The sequence below is a fragment of the Drosophila subobscura genome, chromosome A (assembly GCF_008121235.1).
Source record: "Drosophila subobscura isolate 14011-0131.10 chromosome A, UCBerk_Dsub_1.0, whole genome shotgun sequence".
Lineage (NCBI taxonomy): Eukaryota > Metazoa > Arthropoda > Insecta > Diptera > Drosophilidae > Drosophila > Drosophila subobscura.
This window is the reverse complement of record NC_048530.1, coordinates 15,166,193-15,187,578: the sequence shown is the minus strand read 5'-3', so window position 1 is coordinate 15,187,578 and position 21,386 is coordinate 15,166,193. Positions and strand designations below refer to the sequence as shown.

At 52.4% G+C, this 21,386-nt stretch overlaps 3 protein-coding genes across 8 annotated transcripts; 2 read left to right on the top strand and 1 right to left on the bottom strand.

The window, feature by feature from the left end:
• The first annotated feature begins 2,410 nt into the window (after nt 1–2,410).
• Nucleotides 2,411–4,945, top strand: LOC117899598. 2 transcript variants are annotated; one of them, XM_034809719.1, is made up of 5 exons: nt 2,414–3,167; nt 3,226–3,618; nt 3,681–4,144; nt 4,204–4,349; nt 4,400–4,945. In XM_034809719.1, exons 1-5 carry the CDS (start codon nt 2,580–2,582, stop codon nt 4,693–4,695), a joined length of 1,887 nt encoding a protein of 628 aa, XP_034665610.1. In that variant the 5' UTR covers nt 2,414–2,579; the 3' UTR covers nt 4,696–4,945. The 2 variants fall into 2 exon arrangements, with proteins under 2 accessions (XP_034665619.1, XP_034665610.1); XM_034809728.1 differs by lacking the exons at nt 4,204–4,349; nt 4,400–4,945 and having other exon boundaries at nt 2,411–3,167; nt 3,226–3,623; nt 3,681–4,005.
• LOC117899587 (myb-like protein X) lies at nt 4,877–7,802 on the bottom strand. The gene is made up of 2 exons (XM_034809709.1): nt 7,327–7,802; nt 4,877–6,614 (listed from the first exon to the last, which is right to left on the bottom strand). Exons 1-2 carry the CDS (start codon nt 7,622–7,624, stop codon nt 4,999–5,001), a joined length of 1,914 nt encoding a protein of 637 aa, XP_034665600.1. The 5' UTR covers nt 7,625–7,802; the 3' UTR covers nt 4,877–4,998.
• Nucleotides 7,803–9,271: 1,469 nt separating this feature from the next.
• On the top strand, nt 9,272–21,212 carry LOC117899319 (probable histone-lysine N-methyltransferase CG1716). Of its 5 annotated transcripts, none has more exons than XM_034809270.1 (6): nt 11,693–11,916; nt 12,006–16,000; nt 16,115–18,965; nt 19,037–20,136; nt 20,194–20,350; nt 20,422–21,212. In XM_034809270.1, exons 2-6 carry the CDS (start codon nt 12,027–12,029, stop codon nt 20,584–20,586), a joined length of 8,247 nt encoding a protein of 2,748 aa, XP_034665161.1. In that variant the 5' UTR covers nt 11,693–11,916; nt 12,006–12,026; the 3' UTR covers nt 20,587–21,212. The 5 variants fall into 5 exon arrangements, with proteins under 5 accessions (XP_034665180.1, XP_034665161.1, XP_034665170.1 ...); XM_034809279.1 differs by having other exon boundaries at nt 12,006–16,384; nt 16,577–18,965; XM_034809289.1 differs by lacking the exon at nt 11,693–11,916 and adding an exon at nt 9,272–9,277 and having other exon boundaries at nt 14,179–18,965; nt 20,422–21,210.
• Nucleotides 21,213–21,386: the final 174 nt, after the last annotated feature.

The following is a 21,386-nucleotide window of genomic DNA, read 5'->3' as shown; positions in this document are numbered from 1 at the left end:
CCACTGTGACTTAGTGCGAACTTGAGGCCTTCTTTGGGTCAGGGACGCCGTACCCACAGAGTGCTCTGCCCGGGCACATATTCCGGCCAATTACCCCAATATCTTCCGTTGGCAGGTGGCACCTCATTGGTTCTGCTCCATAGGTTTCAGCCACCCCCTCACCACTATCTACTCCGGATAGTTTCCGATGCCTTCGCAGCGGCGCTATGTATGCTGTGCAGCTGCCGGTGTGTGTTTTCCTCAGTTGACACAGTGTCAACGTTCAACGTTCAACCGACGACCCGGCTGAACCCAATTTGCACCTGGACATGCAAAGTCAGCAAAGGACACGGACACTTTGACAGCTCGGGCAGGGGTCTGTCTGTCCTTTGCTGTTGTTCTTTGCTGTTTATGCATGCAACAGGGCGTATGCGGGCTGGCTAATTGGCCAGCGGTGTCGAGAGAGGAGCTCGGTCGCTTGGTCACAGCAACAAGTGACGATAAAACTGTGAAAGAAAATCGTTGCAACACGCAGTTTGATAATTGTATAATTAATAATGCGTACATTATGTTTCCTTGTAATGTTAACTCATGGATTAAGTTGGTTTTAGACGTTTCTTCCTCTAGTTTAAATGGTAAAATTGCGCTTAATGTCTTAATTTATAAATACAAATGTAAATAGGGAATAAGGGAAAACAGCTGCGTTTTATTTCGTTCGTTGGTTTTCATTCTGTGCGCTTCCAAGTACAAGTTTTTCCAACGCAGTGCACAGTTATATTTTGCTGAGGTAGAAACATCGTGCTAGTTTTTGCTCCCCTCTGTGTACTTAAATATTTGTATACAAAACAAGCTAAGATCAAAGAGCTGTGGCCATTTCTGCCCAATCGACCTTTGTGCGTGGAACATAGAGCGCGAGAGCGCGACTAAGTGCTCATGACAGGTGCCTGCTCCGTGGCTCCCCTACTGTTATACAGAAACGACTTTCAAAGCGTGGTCCGCCACAGTTTGACCGGAGGTTAAAGCACCAACACACATACAGCATACAAACATACATACATACATATGTATGTATGGATGTTTCCCATATCCACTGGGTTTGTTGGGTTCCACTGCGCTGCTGCTGCCAATGCGACATTTCATTTAAATGCAAAGCTGCCTGCCATCGCGTCCGCTGTTTTCTCAACATTTCCCCGTGTTTTTGGCCACATTTTTTGCAACACTCTGCGCGCTTGTTGCGCTTCTGCAAAATAATATACGCAGAAAGAAAAAACCATTTAATTGGCGGCTGCCCACAGCCGGTACCGCGTCCCGCTGCATTTGCTGCCCCGCCGGCACCTTTTTTTCCGTCTGGGAACTTTCTTTCCGCAAAAAGACGACGAAATGGAAGCGACACCCACACTCCCATTGGCATACAAATGAAGAGTAATAGTTGTCCACGCCGCTGGCGCTGCCACAAACACCTCTCGGGTAAAATAAGTGCGGCTCCAGCTCCCCCCATGATCCACAGAATTGAATTCACGTCGCGCTTATGCAAAGATAAAGACAAAAAAGTGAAGCCACGAAATTAAATAACAACAAAAAAACAACCCGAAACGAAACGAAACGGAAAACAAAGCCAAAAACAAAAGTCATTTGCGAATGATGTGAAAAATAAAAGCAATTAAAAATTATAAACAAATATTGTAATAATTGTCGTATAATCGCCCAGCCAGATGCTACCCTGCCCCCAACGGAGTCGCAGGGGAAGAAACACGAATAATTAAATAATTTCTGGCAGTCACAGTACCAGTACCAGTACCAGAGGCAGTGCACTGCCAGCAGCAGCAGCAGCAGCCTAGAGAGTGTTATATAATAATTCCCGATTATGAGGGTTATTGCTTTTCATGGCCTGCTTTTGGCAGGTGTTTGTTGCCTTAATTGCACCTTTCTTTTGTTGCATATTTCGGTTGCTTCTTTCGGGGTTTCCCCACGCTTTGCCTCGCTTCGCTAAGCTTCTCTTTTCCCCACCAATTTAACCATTGCAACATTGTAACTTCAAAGTGCTGCGAGCACTTTCTTGTTCAGTGAGTGTGGGGTGTGGGAGAGCTAAGCATTAACCCATTAGCATCAGAAATGGAAATGAATATGTTGGAGATTCGCATCTATAATCGTTGAGCATTAATTGTAATAGAACTACAGACTCGAGAAAGAGGATCAATACGCAAAGACGCAAATATTGCGGTAAAATACAAATTCCGTTATATGCTGAGAGCGTGGCCTGACTGTGAGAGCGTGGCCTGACTGTGAGAGAGCAAAAATAGATTTCTGGGAGAGCGGAATGCGGCGAGCAAAGAAGCTGGTGCAGAAAGATAGAGGGAGAGAAAGTACCGTTTGGAGAGCCGAAAAATACATTTTCGTATTTAGTGAAGCAAAGCAAGCATTGCATTGGTGGGTGGCCCCTGACCTGACAAAATTCTCAGTGCTTTCATCCATTCGTTTTCGATTTCAGTTACAGTAACGTGCTTAGATTTTGCTCTGCACTTGTTGGCCAAATTCCCATGTGACAAATTTCACCGATCAATGATAAATTTACTGTTAGCGCGTGCATTTGCCACTATCAAATGGCAGTTTCACCTGATCACGGGTCAGCAGGAGGAGCGGCAGCAGGAGGTGTCGGCAGCCTGCCACCGGAGGTTAAGCCATGGCAACGCATTGACTGGCCATCCTGCGTGCAGTCGTCACTTTTCATGGACTGGGGATCGTACTACGCTCGCCGCTTGCGCAACAAAACGGCTCTCGAAAGCTTCGGCCACGCTCTGGCCGTCTGCAAGGAGGATCCACAGAAGCAGCAACAGTCCTGCAAGTATCCCAGCCCCGAGATGCGCGGAGCCATAAGGAACTGCCAGAACGAGCAGGGATTCTGCAGCAGCGACTACAAGACGCTCTACCTGCGCAGTCGGTGCCAGCGATCGATTGCCCAGTCGGAGGCCGCCCTGATGGACGCCACTCGGGCCAAGAAAATGATGTGGCTGACCCAGAAGCAGAAGGACGGCCATGTGGTGGGCACCGCGGACATTCTCTTGGAGAAGTGCGACGCCCTATTCGACTGCAACGAATTCGAAAGAGCCCTCCGGTCGTTGCACACTGAATCACGCTTCTTCAATCCCGTCAGCCGGATGCAGCGACGCTTTGACGTGCGCAAGAGGCGGGTGAGTCAATGGCAGTAGCATTCGACCTCTAAACATGCAACCTCAATCACATTCGCAGATCATGGGCGTGTTTGAGGACACGGTGGGCGCCACTCTCGGCCCATTCCTGCAGCAGAATAGAAGCGCCATCGATGAGGTTCTACGCCGTCGTAAGGAATTGGCCGCCTTTGTGCCCCGTCCGCTGTGGAAGACGCTGCTGGAGCAGCAAAAATGTGACGTCCAGAGCGTGCTCGACAAGAAGATAGAAACGCTGACCTCTCTGGAGCGGGCTCGGCGGAATGCCAGCAAGAACTTCTACAACCACCAGTATCTGGGCAAAAGTGCCGTGGACGTGGCCCTGCTGCAGCAATTGCGCAGCAATGAGATCTTTCTGAACCCATTGTCGCACGGCACCACGCCCTATCTGCGGCAGCTCAGTGGCGAGCAGTATGGGATCGTCAGGAAGTTTATGGTGAGGAGCGACTGAGAGCGACTGGTCCATTGCTTATCCTGTTGCCCTTCTTCTCTTAACAGAAAACAATGCACGCCCGCAATCCGATGTACAACAGCAAAAAGAAGAAATGCCGAAAGACGCTTAGTGGCGAGAAGAGCCGCGAGAGGTACCTATTCCATTTGGAGTACCAGACCAGGCGCGACTGCATGCGAATGCTGCGAGAGGTGCACCAGCTGCGTGCTGAAGGCAACGTCGAGGGGCTGACGGGCTACATCGAGCACATAATGTCCACCATAATTGACCTGAAGACACATCGCACGCTGCCCTGGAAGTGGGAGTTCGTCAACGATGTGTACAATAGCCTGGCCCTGGCCCATGCGGATCAGTGTGCGGTGCCAGCGAACGTTGACTTTTTGGATCCGGAGAACCGCCTGGTGCTGTACCTGCTGCAGCCGGAGCGCACCAAGGACATGAACATCAGCTTTGGCGGACCCAATCTCTATCTGGAAATAAAAAGGGAGGAGGAGCGCAAACTTCGTTCAAAGTAAGTGTCAAGTGAAGGGAGGAAGTAACTCCAATCACTCCCTGCTTTTGCCGTTGCAGCCAGAAGATGGAACATCTGGAGGAAAGGCTACGCAACTCCCGCTATCCCATCGAGCGTGCCTATCTGCGTTTCGAGCTGGCCCGCGTACACTTTAAGGAGTTCCGCTTCGACAAGAGCCTGGTCATGGCCCGCAGTGCCTTCAATGGTGAGTCACACCACACCATTTGTAACGCTTTGTAACCATTTTTTGCGCAGAGGCACGCAGCTGCAACAGCCTGATCTGGCGCTACAACAGCATCTTTCTGGTCTGTCAGGTGCACGCGGTCCTCAGTCGCTTCGAGCGCCTTAAGGAGTCCCTGGGGAAGGCCAGTCAGCTGGCCAAGGAGCTCAGGTCGCGCAAGCTGATGGCCTATCTGGCCATCTGCAACACAGTCAATGACAACGACCTGAACCTGCGCCGGCTGCGCAACTCGGAGCTGTCCCTGCGAAAACCCCGCAAGCGGCGCATCAGTGGCATGCCATCGTTCAACTCCCTATCCATCCTTAGCTGAATTAGCTCCAGCGATTGCACTTGGCTTTCATTTAACCTGTTTTTACGGTGCGAGTGAGAGTCAAGCCAACTGCTTGAGCTTCTACTGCTTCGGATTGTGACATCTTGCGGGTGTACCACTGCTTGCCCTGCTCTGAACCCACTTGACCCAAGCCTATACCGACACATACATATTTAGGATTTCAATTTTGCTTTATTCGCTTGAGTTTGGCTTTGAGTGTTGGTTTCAATAAATATTAAATAAGTATTAATTAACAAGCATCAACGTTTAGCATTAACAACTCATTAACAATTAATAATTACGTTAAACTAAGTGTGCAGGAGACTGCTTGGCGGCGTGGTGGCGGCGACGTTGCCGTTGCTGTCGATGGCGCCTGGACAACGACTTGGCTGCAGCTGTTGCTGTCGCTGTCGCTGCATCTGTCTGTATGGCACTGCTTGCATGTGCTTGGTCATCAACTGCTTGATGCACTGCAGTGCTTTCAATGCTATTTTGCTGGCTACTTGCATGGCTTGTGGCCTCTGTTTGTGCCTCCTCCTCTTCATCTTCCTCCTCCTCGGCATCCTCCTCGGCATCCTCCTCGGCATCCTCCTCGTCATCCTCCTCATAACCATCAGCGTTATCCTCCTCCAGCTCAGCGTCATCTTCAGTCTCGCCTTCCTCCCCCTCTGCGGCATCATCTTCATCAGCTTCTTCCGCTTTATTGGCCACCTCCTCTGCAGCTGTGTCATCGTTTAACTCTGCCTCGGCCATATCAAATAACTCAGTGCCAGTCTCCGTCTCCGTCTCCGTGCCCGTCTCTAGCTCCGTCTCTGTCTTCTCCGTTTCCTTCTCTTTCTCCGGCTGCACTTTTGCTGGGGGTTCCTTCACCTTGCCATCTTTCTTAGCATCATCATCCACATTTATCTCGTTGTCGCTAATGTTTTCGTTTTCGTTTTCGATTTTTTCTGCCAATGTGATGGTGGGTGACTCTGCCTCTGCCTCTGTCTCTACCTCTGACTCTGCCTCTTGCTCTGTCTCCTCCTCAGGCTCTGTCTCCTCTTCAGTTGACATTTTCACCTCTTCCACCTTTGGCTCTTCTTGCTCCCTCTCCGCCTCACCATCGATCTGCTCGTGGCTTGTGATCGGCTGTCGAGTTGTCGTTGTCGTCGTCGTCGTCGTGCTTGTGGTTGTGGTTGTTAGAGGCGCCTCAGTGGCACTTATTGAATTGGTAATTGTTTCAATTACTTCGTTTGGCTTCAGGCCACTCTCGCCAGCATTGGCAGGTGTCTCCGCCTCCGCCTCCGCCTCCGACTCCGAGTCTGTATCTGTCTCTGAGTCTGCCGCCGCCGCCTCCTCCTCCTCGTTGACAGCCTCCATTTGGTCTTCTTTGTTGGCCAGGTCTTGATCGCTGGCCATTAGCATTTCACTTTCAATTGGCAATGGTTCAGGCTGCTCCTCCTCCTGCACCTCCGCCTCCTGCTGCTGCTGCTCTGGCTGCTGCTTCTCCTCCTCCTCTGGCATTTCCGGTTCACTATAGTCATACTCCGCAGCAGAACCCGTTCCCGGTTCCATTTGCTCCTCCTCATCATCAGCATCATCATCGCCCTGCGGCTCGGCGGCTGGCAGCACGGGCTTGCCATTCTTGTCCACATACTGAAGGCCGTCGAGGCCCATTCGCATGCACTGGAAGTGCATCTCGAAGAGATCAGTGGTCGCCAGTCGCACCACAAAGTCCATGCACATGTTGAGATTGTTGCCCACCAGGGCCACGTCGGTCATCTGGACGCACATGGCCATGGGCACGCCCATCATGACGGGTATGCAGAACGGCGACGGATTCCTCAACGAGATCCCGTACTTGGACGAGGGCCGCTCATTGAGGTACACCTCCAGCTGCGCCTCCTCCAGCTGTGGCACGAAAGTGACATTGGCGCACACTGCAAGAAAGAGCGGGGAGAGGGGAAAAGAGTGTGAGCGAGAGTGAGACAATGAAACGATTCCATTCAATGAATGAAAGTTGCGGGTGGCAAATTCAGATCCACGCCAGACCAGACCAGACCAGAGCGGCGCAGGGCAGGGCGGAGAGTGCTCCAAGCGCGCCAACAATTTGTGGCATTTTGATTGGCAAATGGCAACCATGTCACGAAACGAAACGAAACGAAATCGAAACGAGATTCAACTAAAGCTAAAAACAACTTTTATTGCTATTGTTTATTGCCATCGCTGCCAATTGCCCCACACACACACACCGCTCCAGAGATCTTTGCCAAGGAAATCGCCCAGGCAGGCCCCGGACTAGGACTGGGAATGCCAAAGTGCCAGAGCACTGGTCTGACTTGATCGATCTTCACAGTTGCATACAGACTGCAGGCAGAATTACTTGTACTTCCATATGTGTGTGGGGCAGCTAAAACTGTTCTTGATTCTGCTGCACGATCACTGGATGGCACTTCGATTGAGGGAGCTTCAATCGATGATTACTCAATAGAATTGGCAATGGAAAATTGTCTAAACTAGAAGATTAATTCCAATTCCAATTCATGGTTCAAAATTGCCACAAAAATAATGTCTAGCTCTTTAAATTGTTCTAAGGATTTCACTTCCTCATTTTCTTGTGTATTCCAAGACCTTGCTCATCCCTTCACTTACCTTTTTGGTCGAATTTGTACTGATCCACCTTGAGGCCGGCACAGCAGCCGCACACGGGGCCATGGCACTCGCACGGCTGACCAAATGTAGACCAAATGGAGCCCTTGGACGAGTACTTGACGCTGGCCAGGTTGCGACCACGCGACACGCTCACGGTGGGCGGCAGATAGGGCGTGTGGGTGGCCAGCTCGTAGAATATGAGGCCGCTGCTGTAGCTGCGGCCAGCGGTGGGTTGTGGATGCCACGTGACGACGAAGAGCAGAGCCAGACATAGAGAGGCCGCGGGAAGGGTCAGCATGCTGGAGATTATCCTTGCGTAGCACTTAGCAGAAAACAACAACAAAAATCACTGAACAAAAAATACGCGGTTAAAATTGCAGTAAAGCAGTGCCTGGCGCTCGTGGCGGTATGCAACACACAAAGTTTTAACGGTTAACGGTAAGTCCGTGACACTGGCAGTGGACAGCAATGGCAATGGCAATGGCAACCGCTCGCGATCGACGACAATTAAATATTAAAACGCTGAACGCGCTGAACGTTAGCTTAAAAATGAAATGGAAACTGCTTGCCGAGGCAGCAGAGAAGCAACCACGCTGCCAGCGGCAGCAGCAGCAGCAGCAGCAGTGCCAGCCGGCAGCAACAGAGGCCGAGACTCCAACAGCAGCAGGCAGCAAGCAGCAAGCAGCGACTGTTCGTTAAGTTGCTGTTTCTGCGAGTTAACTATTTTGTATACCCTGCTCGGAGAGACTTTGGGCTTTGAGATAACATCTCCAGAAAAAGAGAATCACCTGGAATGGGTATACGGTATTGATATGAAAATGATTGTAGGCACTGTTAGACACCGCAACAACACCAAGTGCTCATCGTATTGGGGTAATAGAGATTCAATTGGTCATTAAATCATTCACAACACAAAATCAAGAATTAAAGACTTGCCATAGATTTGGCAATAAATAAATTGTGTCTGTGGGATAGCGGAAAGCGAGTAACGGTAACAACAGCAGATCAGGGAGGAAGAAGGAAACATCAGTCTCAGTCTTACAAGGAGAATCAAAGCAGTGCGCCTTAAAATCTGTTGTATCAACACAAATTAACAAGGTTAGTTCAGCGTCGTTTAAGTGAATTATTTTATTTGCCAACTCAATACCTTGCATTCATATGGATGCAGGTCAAGGCGGTAGGTGGGAAGAGATGTTCTCCCCAGCTCACTTGGTACTTCTACAGGATTTAACTTATCTTCGAAAGATCATTTGATATTCGGCTCGCTTTTTTCCACAAATTGTCTGCCCTCTTATCAGCGTGGCAATCGGGAGCTGCCTCTGCAGCAGCTGCTGCCACTGCTTCTTGCTGTTGTTGTTGTTGTTTGTTTCGACGCCACTGCTTTGTTTGTTTGCCGTTTCAACCGCCGCCGCTGCCTGGCACTGCTGTTAATACTTCGTTTTGTTGCGTACGCCGCGGCGCCTCGCTTTTTTCGGCTGACAGTGACAAGAAAATTGCGACGGTCGTGACTGGCTGGGAAAGCCAAAACACAAGAGGCGGCTAACGTCTGAGCCGCCACCCTACACCCCCATCCATTGTGTTACGCAAATCACTTGGGTCAGGTCATGGCCCGTGGATAGACTGCCGGCCCAAAGACTCTCACCAGAGAGGCGCAAGATTTACTGTTACCTCTCTTTCCTACTGTTAATGTTACTGTTGCTGCTGTTGCTGTTGTTGCTGCTGCTGCTGCTGATTTGTGTGCTGTCCATAACCCCACAATATATGTATTCCATGGGGCTTATTTATCAATTGACGGAAAAATCCAAAGCGCCGCGCCGCAATTGGGCTTCTGTTTGCCAATTTTGGAAGCAGCAATCGCGTTAGACGCATCGGCATTGCATAATGTCTGGACCCTGCTGGAGCCTTGCCCGGCCGGGAAATGCAATCTCATTAAGCGTTAAGGGGGGCATCAGTTGCCAAGTTCGACGATTGAACTGCCGATGAGACTGCAGCTACAAGTCAATTTAGTCCAAAGAAAAATCAACGAATGATTGCTGCACGCCGATACCCGTATGCTCTTTCGGTTAACGGTTCATTTATTTGGTGGCCAACTAGGCATCAACAGACGGCAGCACTGCTTCTGCACTGCTTGTGTCCAAAGCTACACCAAAAGTCAATCGTAACTTATATTTTATTTTACGAAGACATTTTTCCCTGTAAATTTAATTTCGAAAAATCAATTTTGTAATTGTTCAAATACCCCGCCGCATAAAGGGCATACACAATATGTTAAAAAATCGAGAAAACTGACTAGAAATTGAAATACAAAAAAAATACAACAAAAAAAGTGTCGCCAGCTGCCGGAGCTGTTAACAATTAACTCTAATAAGCCCCTCCGCAGACTGGAGTCGGTGCAATGCGCCATCGTTTATGTAATGAGCCGTCACCCATCCACAGCCCCACAGCCACATCCACTTCGTCATCATCATCAGCGGCAGCGGCGGCGGCGGCGTCGTTGTTGCTCCCAAATGGTAGCTGGAAGGCGGCTTGGAGTGGTGTGTTGATGTCGAAGTAGTCGTCGCTTATTAGGCATTATTATTCATTACTACTGATAAAATCAATTTGGTATGCCTACCCGACTCTACTCTTGCTTTATTTCTTTCTTTGCTTTTCTCACCTTAACTTTTCTCTTCTTTCTCGACTCGACACCTTTCTGTCTGCCAGTCTGTGGCAATGCCAAATTAACGCAACTGCCACAGTTGTGGCTGCATGTGGGTCATGCTAAGGGGTGGGGTTTTCAGTTCCACTAAAAGTTTGCCTTCCGAGATCAGAGCTCCACCAATAAGCAAACTTAAAGCTGGGAAAGCAAGCGGAACAGCGTTCCGAAAGCTAAATTCTTGTATAGCTCTGAAAATGTTGACTTATCAATTTGTATTTATTTTAACCAAGCTCCAGGAAACTGAACAAAATGCAGAACATCAACTATATTTCCATAATGCTCAGATCAGATACATTTTATTGGCATATTTCTGACGTCCAAGAGCACATTAGAAAGGTCAAAATAAGACAGATTTCCGCAATTGTGGATTTCCATTGTAATTTACCATTTGATTAGACCTGTAACTGTCCCTTGATCCGTCTTTGTTCCAAGTCATTTTAGAAGTAGTATTCACAACCAAAGTTGAGGCACTTTATTAATGCTAATTTCGGATCAAAGTTGTGCTGTTTCTTGATATTGTATAGCATTTTTATCTAATTTATGTTTTCTGAAATTTATATTTCGTAAAGAGTAAAGTAGAGTCTTTGAAATTAGCCAATCGTGTTGAAAATTGATTCATTAAGCAGCTAAAACTAGAAGTTTACTGTTGAGAGTTCTAGGGGCTCGCAAAAACAATCATCGAGCTTTGGAATGCATAATAGTGGGCTCAGGCCATGCAGACGGTTCCAAACCTTTGGATAAAAGAGAATCGGGAAGACGAATTTTGAATGATGAGATATTACGCTTTTGTGTAAAATTAGATTTAAGGCGGCGAGTTTGACATCTTTCGGCGTGGCTTCTGGTATAAGACGAGAGACAAAGATTGCTTTGCGGGGGATCACTGCTATGAGTGGTACTCCAGAAAAGCGAGCAGGAGCTACAGCACTTGAGTCCAACTACCATGTTGTTAAGCGTGAGAAAGGCTGTAGCCATCGACGGCGGATGGACATCCATCGGTGAAGGTTGGTCACTAGGAGTAGAAAATGAGTGAGACTATATGTATACAAATAAAAGAAAAGAAATAAAATCAAAGAAAACGGATATTAGTCAGACGATAATGTTGATTCTTTTATCATTATCCGGTGTTCCTTAGGAAAAGAAAGGAGTAATTACAATGTATAAAGCGGAGTCTAGTCCCAATTATGTTGTAAAGATAGAAGAACTGCACCGTTCCCGTTCCCATTCCCTTTCAGAAAAACAATAGAATTTCTTATCTCTTTGGTTGCGCGCGCTATTTTTCAAAAATGTTCATGATATCAGTTAACATACATGTGCTATTACATGTTACATACAATTACATACTGTTTGCAAAGCTTCCTTGCTTCCAGAAGGGTTGATTTGAATATTAGAATTTTTAAAATATAAGGTCATAAGGTATACACTCCAATAACAATTAGTATTTAAAACACGTCAAATTGATTTTTCAAACGGATTAAATTATTGTTTCAGTGTTAAAAGTCTTGGTAATGCTGGTAATATCAAATAGAACATCAAAATCGAGGAATATGATTTAAGACTACGGTATATTTACGGTATATTTTGAAGATGCAATGGTATATTTCGGTTTGTTTACGGTATATTTTGAATATGCAATGTTATATTTGGGTATATTTTATCGATAAGTCTGCGGTCACACTGCTAGTAAAAAACAAAATAGGAAAAATAATAGAATAAGTAATAATTTACGAGACTGCCGTTATTCTAAATTCCCGTTAGATTAAGGTTAACTGTAACTAGGTTAGATAGCGCAAGGAGCGGCGCGTGCACAGCCCGGCGCAACCTGCACAAAAGCCGACAATTTGCGCTTGCACCCGCACCAAACTGACCACCTCCCCCCGCGCGCACCATATTGAGTAAGAGTCAAGTTTTTTCTTTCATTTGAGTGCTTTTTCCGCTCAATTTATTTGCACGCTAACCGCTTCTCTTTCTGGTTTCTTGCCAGCAGTCAGTGGTCAGTTGCACCATGGACGACTCCAATGCCATGCCCAGCACCTCGATGGCTGCCGCACGTGGCCGAGGACGCGGGCGCCCGCCTAAGCGAGAGCACGCACAGCCCCCCGATGCAGAGCTGCAGAACTACCAAGAGGAATCGCCCGGCGGCGACTCGCCCAACACCATCCGCCGCAGCTCGCGCAAGAGATTCTGCAAGTTCGACGTGCGCGACGTGCTCAGCCTGCGCAAGCCTGAGCACAAGATCCAGATCGAGGGACGCATCGACTCCAATGTGCCCGACCCAGCACCAGCCGTAGCACCAGCTGGTGCGCCTTCCACAGCTGCCAGCGCAACGACTTCGCCCAGCATTCCGTCTGCCAATCGTTTGTTTTCGATGTTCCCAAGCAATCGCCCACCGCCCAAACTTCCGCCGCCACCCGCTGCCCTGGGGATCTTTGTCAAGCCGCGCAGCACTCCGAGCCTGATTGTGGCCCAGCTGAACAGCGAATCCTCCAGCTGCAATACGTCGACTGCCACAGCGACTGCCCCTGCGACAGCGGCAGCAGCGTTCGCAGCATCCGTCATGCGCAGGGGTCGCGGCAGGCCCAGGACTAAGAGTTCACTGGACAAGACACATAGCCAGAGCAGCAGCCACAGCATGAACTTCTCCGATTCGGATACCAATTCGACAGGCGCCTCCACGACAGGCAGCATCGGCAGCAGGGGCAGCACGGACAGCAATGAGGCGACAGCGCCCAGACGAAAGTGCCGGGTGACCCTCAAGCGATTGAACTTTGTGCAGCGCCAGGGATCGTGGGACTCGGGCGACTCGACCGTTCTGGGCGATGCCGTGGTGGACGTTAGCAGCTCCTCGTCCTCCGCTGCCTCCACACCCGTTCTGCAGGATGAAAACGCACTCGACGAGCAGCCAAAGATGAAGCCGCTGCTGCTGCCGCTGCCCGTGTCCCTGCCCACAGTCGTCGACGATGACGGCGACTCTTCGGACTCGCAGATAATCTTTACGGAGATCGACACGGGCAGGGAAGAGACGGGCCTTAGCAGAGTGGAACAATCAGAGGAGCCTCCACAGCAGCTGCAGCTGCCACTAAAGACAGACCCAGTGATCGAGATTGAAGTGGAAATTGATCAGCAGGAGCAGGAGCCTGACGTGTGTAATGTACTTACAGATAACTCGAGCGGTTCGCCCGGTTTCTGGCTCGAGGACGGCGAAGAGGAGGATACCTCGCAGACCTCGTCCTCGGCGAGGCGTCGGAGCAGGCGAACTGCCAAAACGGAAGGAGCCAATAGCAGCAGCAGCAGCCAAGCGGGCAAAACCCTCGAAGAAACCTTCGCGGAGATAGCCGCCGCAAGCAGCAAGCAGATTCTCCTCAAGGCAGAGTCTGACTCCCACTCCGAAGGGGACAACGATGAGGAGGAGGAGGAGGAGCACACGCTGATTGACTTGATTGAGGATGATAGCCATGATGAGGGCATCCACGGGGAGTACGAGCTGGTGCTCGATGAGCCCATGAAGGACGAAGAGCAAGTGCAAGTCATTGAGCTGGATGGAGCCCTTGCAGCAGCAGAGGATGAGCAACAGCAGGAGCCACAAGTGTCCACTGAAGTCACATTGCAGCTGCAAAGGAAGAGCCCACGCTGCAGTGACCAGCCGCAGACGATTATACTTGAAGTTGAGGCAGAAGAGGAGGAGAAGGCCAGCACAGAGCAGCAGACACCCGTGGTTGTGGTTGCGGATGTGCCCGCAGAGCCAAAACCAGAACCAGAAGCTGTGCTCGAGGATGTTGTGATTATCCAAATCGCCTTGCCAGAGCCGGAGCCAGAGATCTCATTAGAAATGGAAGCATCACAGATGACACTCCAGAAACTGCCACTACCACTGCCACAACAGGATGAGGATGAGGATGATAAGGAAGTCGTTCCAATCTTAGTGCCAATGGAAATCGAAATCCCAATTGAGTCCATGACAGAGCCAACCAAGGCAGCATCTACAGGGGAACCTTCTCCTGCAGCGGAACCAAAGCAAAACGAAAAGGGAACTCCCAGCAAGCCAGAGCAGAGCGCAGAAGAACCCAAGAGCCACTCCAATGCAAGTCTCAGCCTCAGTCCCACTGCCATGGCCGTGGCCACTTCCTTGGCCACTCCGAGTGCTGTCCAAGGCAAAGCCATCGTTGAATGCGATGCCATGTTCCAGGCACTGGAGAGTGCCAATGCCCAGAAGCTGCGTGAGGAGACGCACAAGAAGAAGGTCAAGCTGGAGGCCAAGAAGGCAGCAACATCGATTGCATCAACCCCCATGGCATCGAACAGCGCTGGAGGTCAGAAGCAGACAAAGACAAGGACGACGACGACGACAGCGACAACGACTGCGCTCGGTGGAAGGAGCAAAACTCGCAGGAACACCTCGTACTACGCCTCGAATGAAAGGGAGACCACTTCGACGCCCGTGCCTGTGGCCAGATCCCAGGCCAAAAAGCAGAAGCCGTCTGCCACGAAAAAGACTGAACCACGAGCCGATGGACTTGTGGATCCTGCTGGAAATGGAAGCAGCAGAAAAATGAATACCGACGAACTGGAGGAAGACTTCTCCTCCTCCTCCTCCTCCCAGCAGGAGGAGCAGTGCAGGGGCAGTGCCACAGCAAAGCGAAGCAAGTCCCGAGGCTCGCTAGCCTCCGATGCCAGGAAAGATGAGGCCAAAGCGCACTCTCAGTCGGCGCCAAAGAAGGAAAATGCCATGCCAACGCGCCGTTTCACGACCATCGATCGTCCGTCCCCAAAAGCAGCACCACGCGGCACCGCCCTTGGGGACATTTGTAAAGATGGAACAAAAAAGGCAACATCGACTGGAGGCAGGCAGTCTCCGGCGGTTAGTGCAGCCTCAAAGCGACGCCCCACACTGTCCCGCGGCGCATCGCTGGAATCTCTGGCCCAAAAAGACGCCAAGAAAGAAGAGGGAAAAACGACAGCAGGAGGGAAGCAATCGCCGGCGAATCTCATTAAAAATATACGAAAATCCAGCTCCTCGGGGGAATCGCTTGATGCAACCAAGAAGGCATCCTCTAGGACGCAGTCTCCTGCATCGATGGTAGCCATTAAGCGACGCCAGACCACTTCCAGTGAGTGTTTGGCCGCCTCCACGGTGGAAGCCAGGAAGGATGAGAAAACCCCCAGGCCACAGTCACCCAAGGAGAAGCCAAAGGCCATGCCGTCGATAGCTGCCAAAGAGCCACGACTCTCCTTCGAGCAGTTGCTGGGCCAGGCCGACACCTATACGAAGACACAGAAGAAGCAACGCACCAGCACTTCCGCCTCCGGGCGCAGCTCGCCAGTGTCTGCCTGCTCCACTTCCTCCTGCGACTCGGCTGTCCGAGCCCCTGAAGCCGGGAAAGCTAAAGAGAAGGCCGCACCAGCACCAGCGGAACAGAAGGCATCGCCGAATGCCATACGATCGCGACGCTTCACAACCATCGATCGAACGTCGTGGAGTGATGCGCCCAATGGCCCCAGGAAGACGCAATCGAAGCCATCCACCCCCAGAGAGTTGTCCCCCAATGGGGACTCTGCGGCCTGTTCTGGATCACAGCCAAAGAGTCGCTCGAATCAGCCATCCCCAGCGATTGGTGCTGGCTCAAAGCTGACAAAGAAGAAGATCAACACCAGTCGCCTCACCCTGATGGATCACAGTGCAGCAGACATCTCCGAGAAATTGATCAAGGCTTGCCTCAATCTCGCTGCAAGCTCAGACGAAGCTGATGCTGCAAAGTCACAGTCGCCCGCACCCAAACAGGAAGCGAAACCGGCCGCCGCCTCAGTGTCCTGTGCGTCCCGGAGGAGCAGTCGCACCGGGAGCATCAGCGCCAGCAGCTCATCCTCATCGAAGCCAACCTCGAGGATGTCGTCACCAGCGGCGAATGAGCCAAAGATAAAGAAGATTAATGCCAGGCGCAAGACCGAAGCACCAGAACAATCCCACAGCGTCAAGAAGGTCGCCTCCTCCTCCAGGACTGCATCACCGGAACGAATAGATCCCCCGAATGCAGTGACTTCCATGAAGAAAACTGCCGATGCACGTGTCAGAAACGCTTCCCCAGCCGAACTGGCAGAAAAGTTAAGCAGCCGCAGAGGTACGCTTGCCACGAAGCCTGGCTCGGGATCGCCTTTGCTGATGGATCAGCGTCGCAGGGTCACCATATGCGCTGAGCCCGTGCTGGCTGCTGTGTCCTTGAGGAGTGCCGATCCACGAGTGAGGAATGCCTCGCCCGCGGAGCTCTTGCCCATACCCATGCCCCGCGAGAGGACGCTGCCCAAGAAATCAGCGAACTTGGCGGCGCCGACACCGAAGAAACCCAAGGCCCCCAAGGTGGCAGTCAAGAGAGCAGCAGAGCCGCCAGATCTGATCAGCAAGAAGCCGCGCAGGCCCACGACAAGCAGCAAGAGCACCGAGGAGGCTCTACCCGTGCAGCTGGATGCAGTGGAGCCCATGGACACAGAGTCCACGGAGTCAGCGAGTGGCAAAAGCAAACGCTGGGATGTGCAGCCTTCGACCGCAACTGAAGCGTCAGCGTCAGCTGCAACTGCAACTGCAACAACTCCAGAGGTGCAGCCACCCGATACGCTCAGGGACATTGTCAAGTTCATCGAGGATGGGGTGAATCTGCTGAATCGCAGCTACAAGCACGACGAAGACGAGGACGAGGCTCAGCCGGGGGCTGTGAAGGGCGACGATCAATTAGCCAGCGCCAGTTGCCTGGAGACGCCATCGGTGACACGCTCCCCCACGCCCAGCGGCAGCAGCAACTCCAGATCGGGTGCCAGCACCAGGGCCAATACCATCACAGAGGATTCCTCACCGACGCTGCCCTTGATGCTGCTGCCGCAGGGCTCCAATGAGGATGGCAGCGCTGGCGGCGTGCGACGCTCGCATCGGATCAAACAGAAGCCGCAGGGGCCAAAGGCCAGCCAGGGCAGAGGCGTGGCCAGCAGTGCGCCGCCCTTCAGCATGGAGGACCAGATGGCGGAGCTGGCCAACACGGAGGCCATCAACGAGCAGTTCCTGCGCAGCGAGGGGCTGCTCACGTTCCAGCAGCTGCGCGAGAACTACTATCGATGCGCGCGCCAGGTGAGCCAGGAGAATGCGGAGATGCAGTGCGACTGCTTCCTCACGGGCGACGAGGAGGCCCAGGGACATCTGTGCTGCGGTGCGGGCTGCATCAACCGCATGCTGATGATCGAGTGCGGTCCGCTGTGCACGAACGGGGAGCGGTGCACGAACAAGCGCTTCCAGCTGCACCAATGCTGGCCCTGCCGCGTCTTTCGCACCGAGAAGAAGGGCTGCGGCATCACCGCGGAGCTGCTGATACCCGCCGGCGAGTTCATCATGGAGTACGTGGGCGAGGTCATCGACAGCGAGGAGTTTGAGCGGCGGCAGCATCGCTACTCGAAGGATCGCAATCGGCACTACTACTTCATGGCGCTGCGCGGCGAGGCGATCATCGATGCCACAATGCGTGGCAACATCTCGCGGTACATCAACCACAGCTGCGACCCGAACGCCGAGACACAGAAGTGGACCGTCAACGGGGAGCTGCGCATCGGTTTCTTCAGCGTGAAGACCATCCTGCCTGGGGAGGAGATCACCTTCGACTATCAGTACCAGCGGTACGGCCGGGATGCCCAGCGCTGCTACTGCGAGGCGGCCAACTGCCGCGGCTGGATCGGCACCGAGCCGGAGTCCGACGAGGGAGAGCAGAAGAACGAGAACAACACCCAAACGGATGACACGGACAGCGAGTCCGATCCGGAGGAGGCAGAGCCGGAGCAGAGCAAGAGCAAGGCCAAAGCGAGTACCGCGAAGAACAGCTCCAAGTTCAAGGTGAAGCTGCCAGCAGTGTCCAAGGAGCAGCGCAAGAAACGCGAGTCGGCGGCCAAGGCCAAGGAGCGGGATCGAGAATTCAAGGCCGGACGCTGGCTGAAGCCCACCACCGGAGCTGGCGCAGGTGCAGGTGCAGGTGCAGCAGAGAAGAAGGATCCGCGCGGTGCCAAGCCAAAGGTGAACAAATTCCATGCCATGCTCGAGGATCCCGATGTGCTGGAGCAGCTGTCGCTGCTCAGCCGCAGCGGATTGAAGAACCAACTGGACACGCTGCGCATCTCGCGCATCATGGTGCGAGCGAAGCTGCTGCCGACCCGCATCCAGCTGCTGCAGGTGCTCACACGCGGAGAGTTGCCCTGCCGCCGGCTCTTCCTGGACTACCACGGGCTGCGGCTGCTGCACGCGTGGATCAGCGAGAACGGCAGCGAGCAGCAGCTGCGTACGGCCCTGCTGGATGCGCTCGAGGCGCTGCCCATACCGAACAAGACGATGCTGAACGAGAGTCGCGTCTACCAGAGCGTGCAGCAGTGGAGCGCGGGTCTGGCGGGTCAGCAGCCGCAGCTGCGCAGCCCCGAGCAGTCGGCCCTGCGCAAACGCATGCAGGGGCTGATCAGCAAGTGGAGCAGCCTGCCGGAGATCTTCCGCATCCCGAAGCGGGAGCGCATCGAGCAGATGAAGGAACACGAGCGGGAGGCGGATCGCACCGGCGAGCGGCCCACCGAGAAGCATGTGGCCAGCCACCATGTGACCGCCGCCTCCGCCCTGGAGGACTCGGCGCGCGACAGCAGCACCGATCGCTACCGGCAGGATCGCTTCCGTCGCGACACGATCAGCAGCCGCAACAGCGGTGGCCCCAAGCCGCCCATGAGCCGCATGAGCGGCAACAACACCATCTGCACCATCACCACCCAGCCAAAGGGCAGCAATCCCTCCGAGGGACAGCCGCGCACCGAGATGCGACGTCGCCCGGACAACAGCAGTGGAGCCACACTGGAGACGCGTCGTGGAGGCGCAGGCGGCAGCGGCGGCGGTGGTGCTCTGTTGTCCAAGGAGCTAAGGCGGTCCCTATTCGAGCGGAAGGTATGTTTCGTACACACTGAAGCAGAGAAGGAATATCCGTGGTAATAATCTCCATTAACAATCGTTTACAGGTGGCCCAGGACGAGGCCGAGAAGCGTGTGTGCAGCGAGGACTGGCGGGAGCACGAGCTGCGCTGCGAATACTTTGGTGCGGACATCAATACGGATCCGAAGCTCTTGCCCTTCTCGTACAACACGGAGACCGGTGAGTGGTTCAACTCGGAGGATGTGCCCGTAATGGCGCCGCTGCGCACAGACCTGGCCCTGGCCCCCTCGCCAGAGATGAGCGAACAGGACATGCTGCCCGCAGAGTACAAGCTGCCGGCCAGCGTGGATCCACTGCCGCTCTCCTGGCACTGGAGCCGCACCATCGAAGGGTACATTTTCTACTACAATCTGCGCGATCGCATACCGCAGTGGCTGCCGCCCAGTCCCGAGCAGCGCCTACAGACGCTGCTGGAAGGGGATCCGCAGCAGCAGCAGCCCCTGCAGGAGCTCGATCCAGCGCTGCTCGACGAGGAGCTCATCTCGGTGGACCCCGACTATGTGGGCTCGCTGTCGAGCAAGTCGCTCGCGCAGCACATCGAGACGAAGGTGCGGGAGCGGCGCGAAATACGCCACAAGAAGCTGTGCTCCGTGCGCGTGATTAGCCCGAGACGGGACGAGGATCGGCTCTACAACCAGCTGGAGTCGCGCAAGTACAAGGAGAACAAGGAGAAGATACGCCGCCGCAAGGAGATCTACCGGCGGCAGAGGGCCAGCGCGGACACTGTCGCCGCGACCAGCTCCGATGCGAGCAACACAGATGCGGAGGCCTGGTCCACGCCTCGATATCTCTACTCATCGGACGAGGAGGTAGAAGCTCCCAAGTCCCCTCAATTGGAGGGCATCATCTATGGCTTTAATGGATCAGCGGGCTCACTATTTTCCGCCACAAAGGTGGATGAACTCGAGGCGGAGCTCGACATGGAGCCCAGCACCAGCGCCTACGCCCTGGCCTGCCTGAACAAGCCCCAGCAGATACCCACGCTGGTCACAGGCGGCAGCGGTGGCGGCATAAACCGGAAGCTGCCACCCCTGCCGCCGCACACGCCCGAAAAGCCACCTGCAGCCGTGCCAGAGAGAAAGAGTCGCAGTGGCGGCCACGAGCGCAGCAAGCCCAAGCGAAAAATGTAAGCAAAAAGAAACACAAATTGATGATTGATTAACTCCATTTGTTCCCCTTTAAGGTTACTTCATAGCACAAAAAGTGGACGCGAATCTATTGACAAATTCCGCTTCGACATAAGCGGACATGTGGCCGACTTTCTGCGCCCATTCCGCAAAGATAACTGCCAGATGGGTCGCATAACCAGCGACGCAGACTACAAGTTCCTAATTAAGCGGGTAAGCAATGGAAAAATATGCATTCCCAGCCCCCAGAGATTACCGGGACACCTTTCCCGTTGCCTTTTCAGCTGACGGAGCATGTCATCACGAAGGAGATGCGCTACTGCGAGATGAGCGGCCATCCCTTGATCTGCAACGATTCGGTGAAGCACAAGTCGCACGAATTCATTAACCAGTACATGCTGAAGAAGGGCCGCGTTTACACCATGCCCCTGGATGAGGCGGCCTTCTAAACACCAAAAAGAAAAACAAAAAACCTGTTCGGTTTGATTGATTATGAGTTGGCTGTAAGAATAGAATTAATTTTGTTATCCCAAGGGAAGCATCAACGTACACATGAAAGGAGTACACAAAATGATTATAATAACAATAGAAGAATATAAGATAAGCCCCAAGCAGATGAATTATTGAATTACAAAACAAAGTGTCTAGTTAGTAAATAAAATAGATATAAGTAACTAAAAAAAACAACAGCAGAGAGAAGCGAAACGTTGAAACTGAGAAATTTATTTTGTGTGCAAGGGCCCTTGGATATATTATATGACAAGGCTCGGCACGCATACATTCACGCGCCTTTTGTGCGTTTGTGTGCGAAGACGCAGGCAAAACGGAACATTGCAATGCATTAGTATTGGTACGAATCACCAAATACACGTGTACGTGAGCGGCAGCGGCTAGGCAGGCAGAGCCTTCTCCTATGCTCCCTCTCTCCTGTAGATAGGGCCGTGCCGTGCCCGATATACATGGTATACCCTGTATCCTATAAACAGTATAATAAAAGATTAAGTTAAGAGTACAAAATGTTAGCAAACGAAGTGAATTGTTCAAGTCTGTGAAAGATGTAAGATTTTGGTTGTAAGGCAAATACAAAAATAGCATAAGCAAGAGAGCTCGAGTTGAGTAAAGGCGCAGCAAGCAGGGCTGAGTGTATTTCGAATGTGCTGCTAAGGAATGTCTGCCCAAGAGCTGCAACGGCTGAACACCCTACTTATTGAACCGATTACAGATTGCAGATTGATACTGCAGATCTTTC

Bases quoted from the DNA above. Each gene is read 5' to 3' on its own strand.
- LOC117899598 (XM_034809719.1), top strand. From the start codon at position 2,580: ATGGCAGTTTCACCTGATCACGGGTCAGCAGGAGGAGCGGCAGCAGGA. The intron at 3,619-3,680 runs GTGAGGAGCGAC...TTCTCTTAACAG, and splicing joins GGATCGTCAGGAAGTTTATG to AAAACAATGCACGCCCGCAA. The intron at 4,350-4,399 runs GTGAGTCACACC...TTTTTTGCGCAG, and splicing joins GGCCCGCAGTGCCTTCAATG to AGGCACGCAGCTGCAACAGC.
- LOC117899319 (XM_034809263.1), top strand. From the start codon at position 12,027: ATGGACGACTCCAATGCCATGCCCAGCACCTCGATGGCTGCCGCACGT. The intron at 18,966-19,036 runs GTATGTTTCGTA...AATCGTTTACAG, and splicing joins GGTCCCTATTCGAGCGGAAG to GTGGCCCAGGACGAGGCCGA. The intron at 20,351-20,421 runs GTAAGCAATGGA...TTGCCTTTTCAG, and splicing joins ACAAGTTCCTAATTAAGCGG to CTGACGGAGCATGTCATCAC.
- LOC117899587 (XM_034809709.1), bottom strand. From the start codon at position 7,624: ATGCTGACCCTTCCCGCGGCCTCTCTATGTCTGGCTCTGCTCTTCGTC. The intron at 6,615-7,326 runs GTAAGTGAAGGG...TCTTTCTTGCAG, and splicing joins GTACAAATTCGACCAAAAAG to TGTGCGCCAATGTCACTTTC.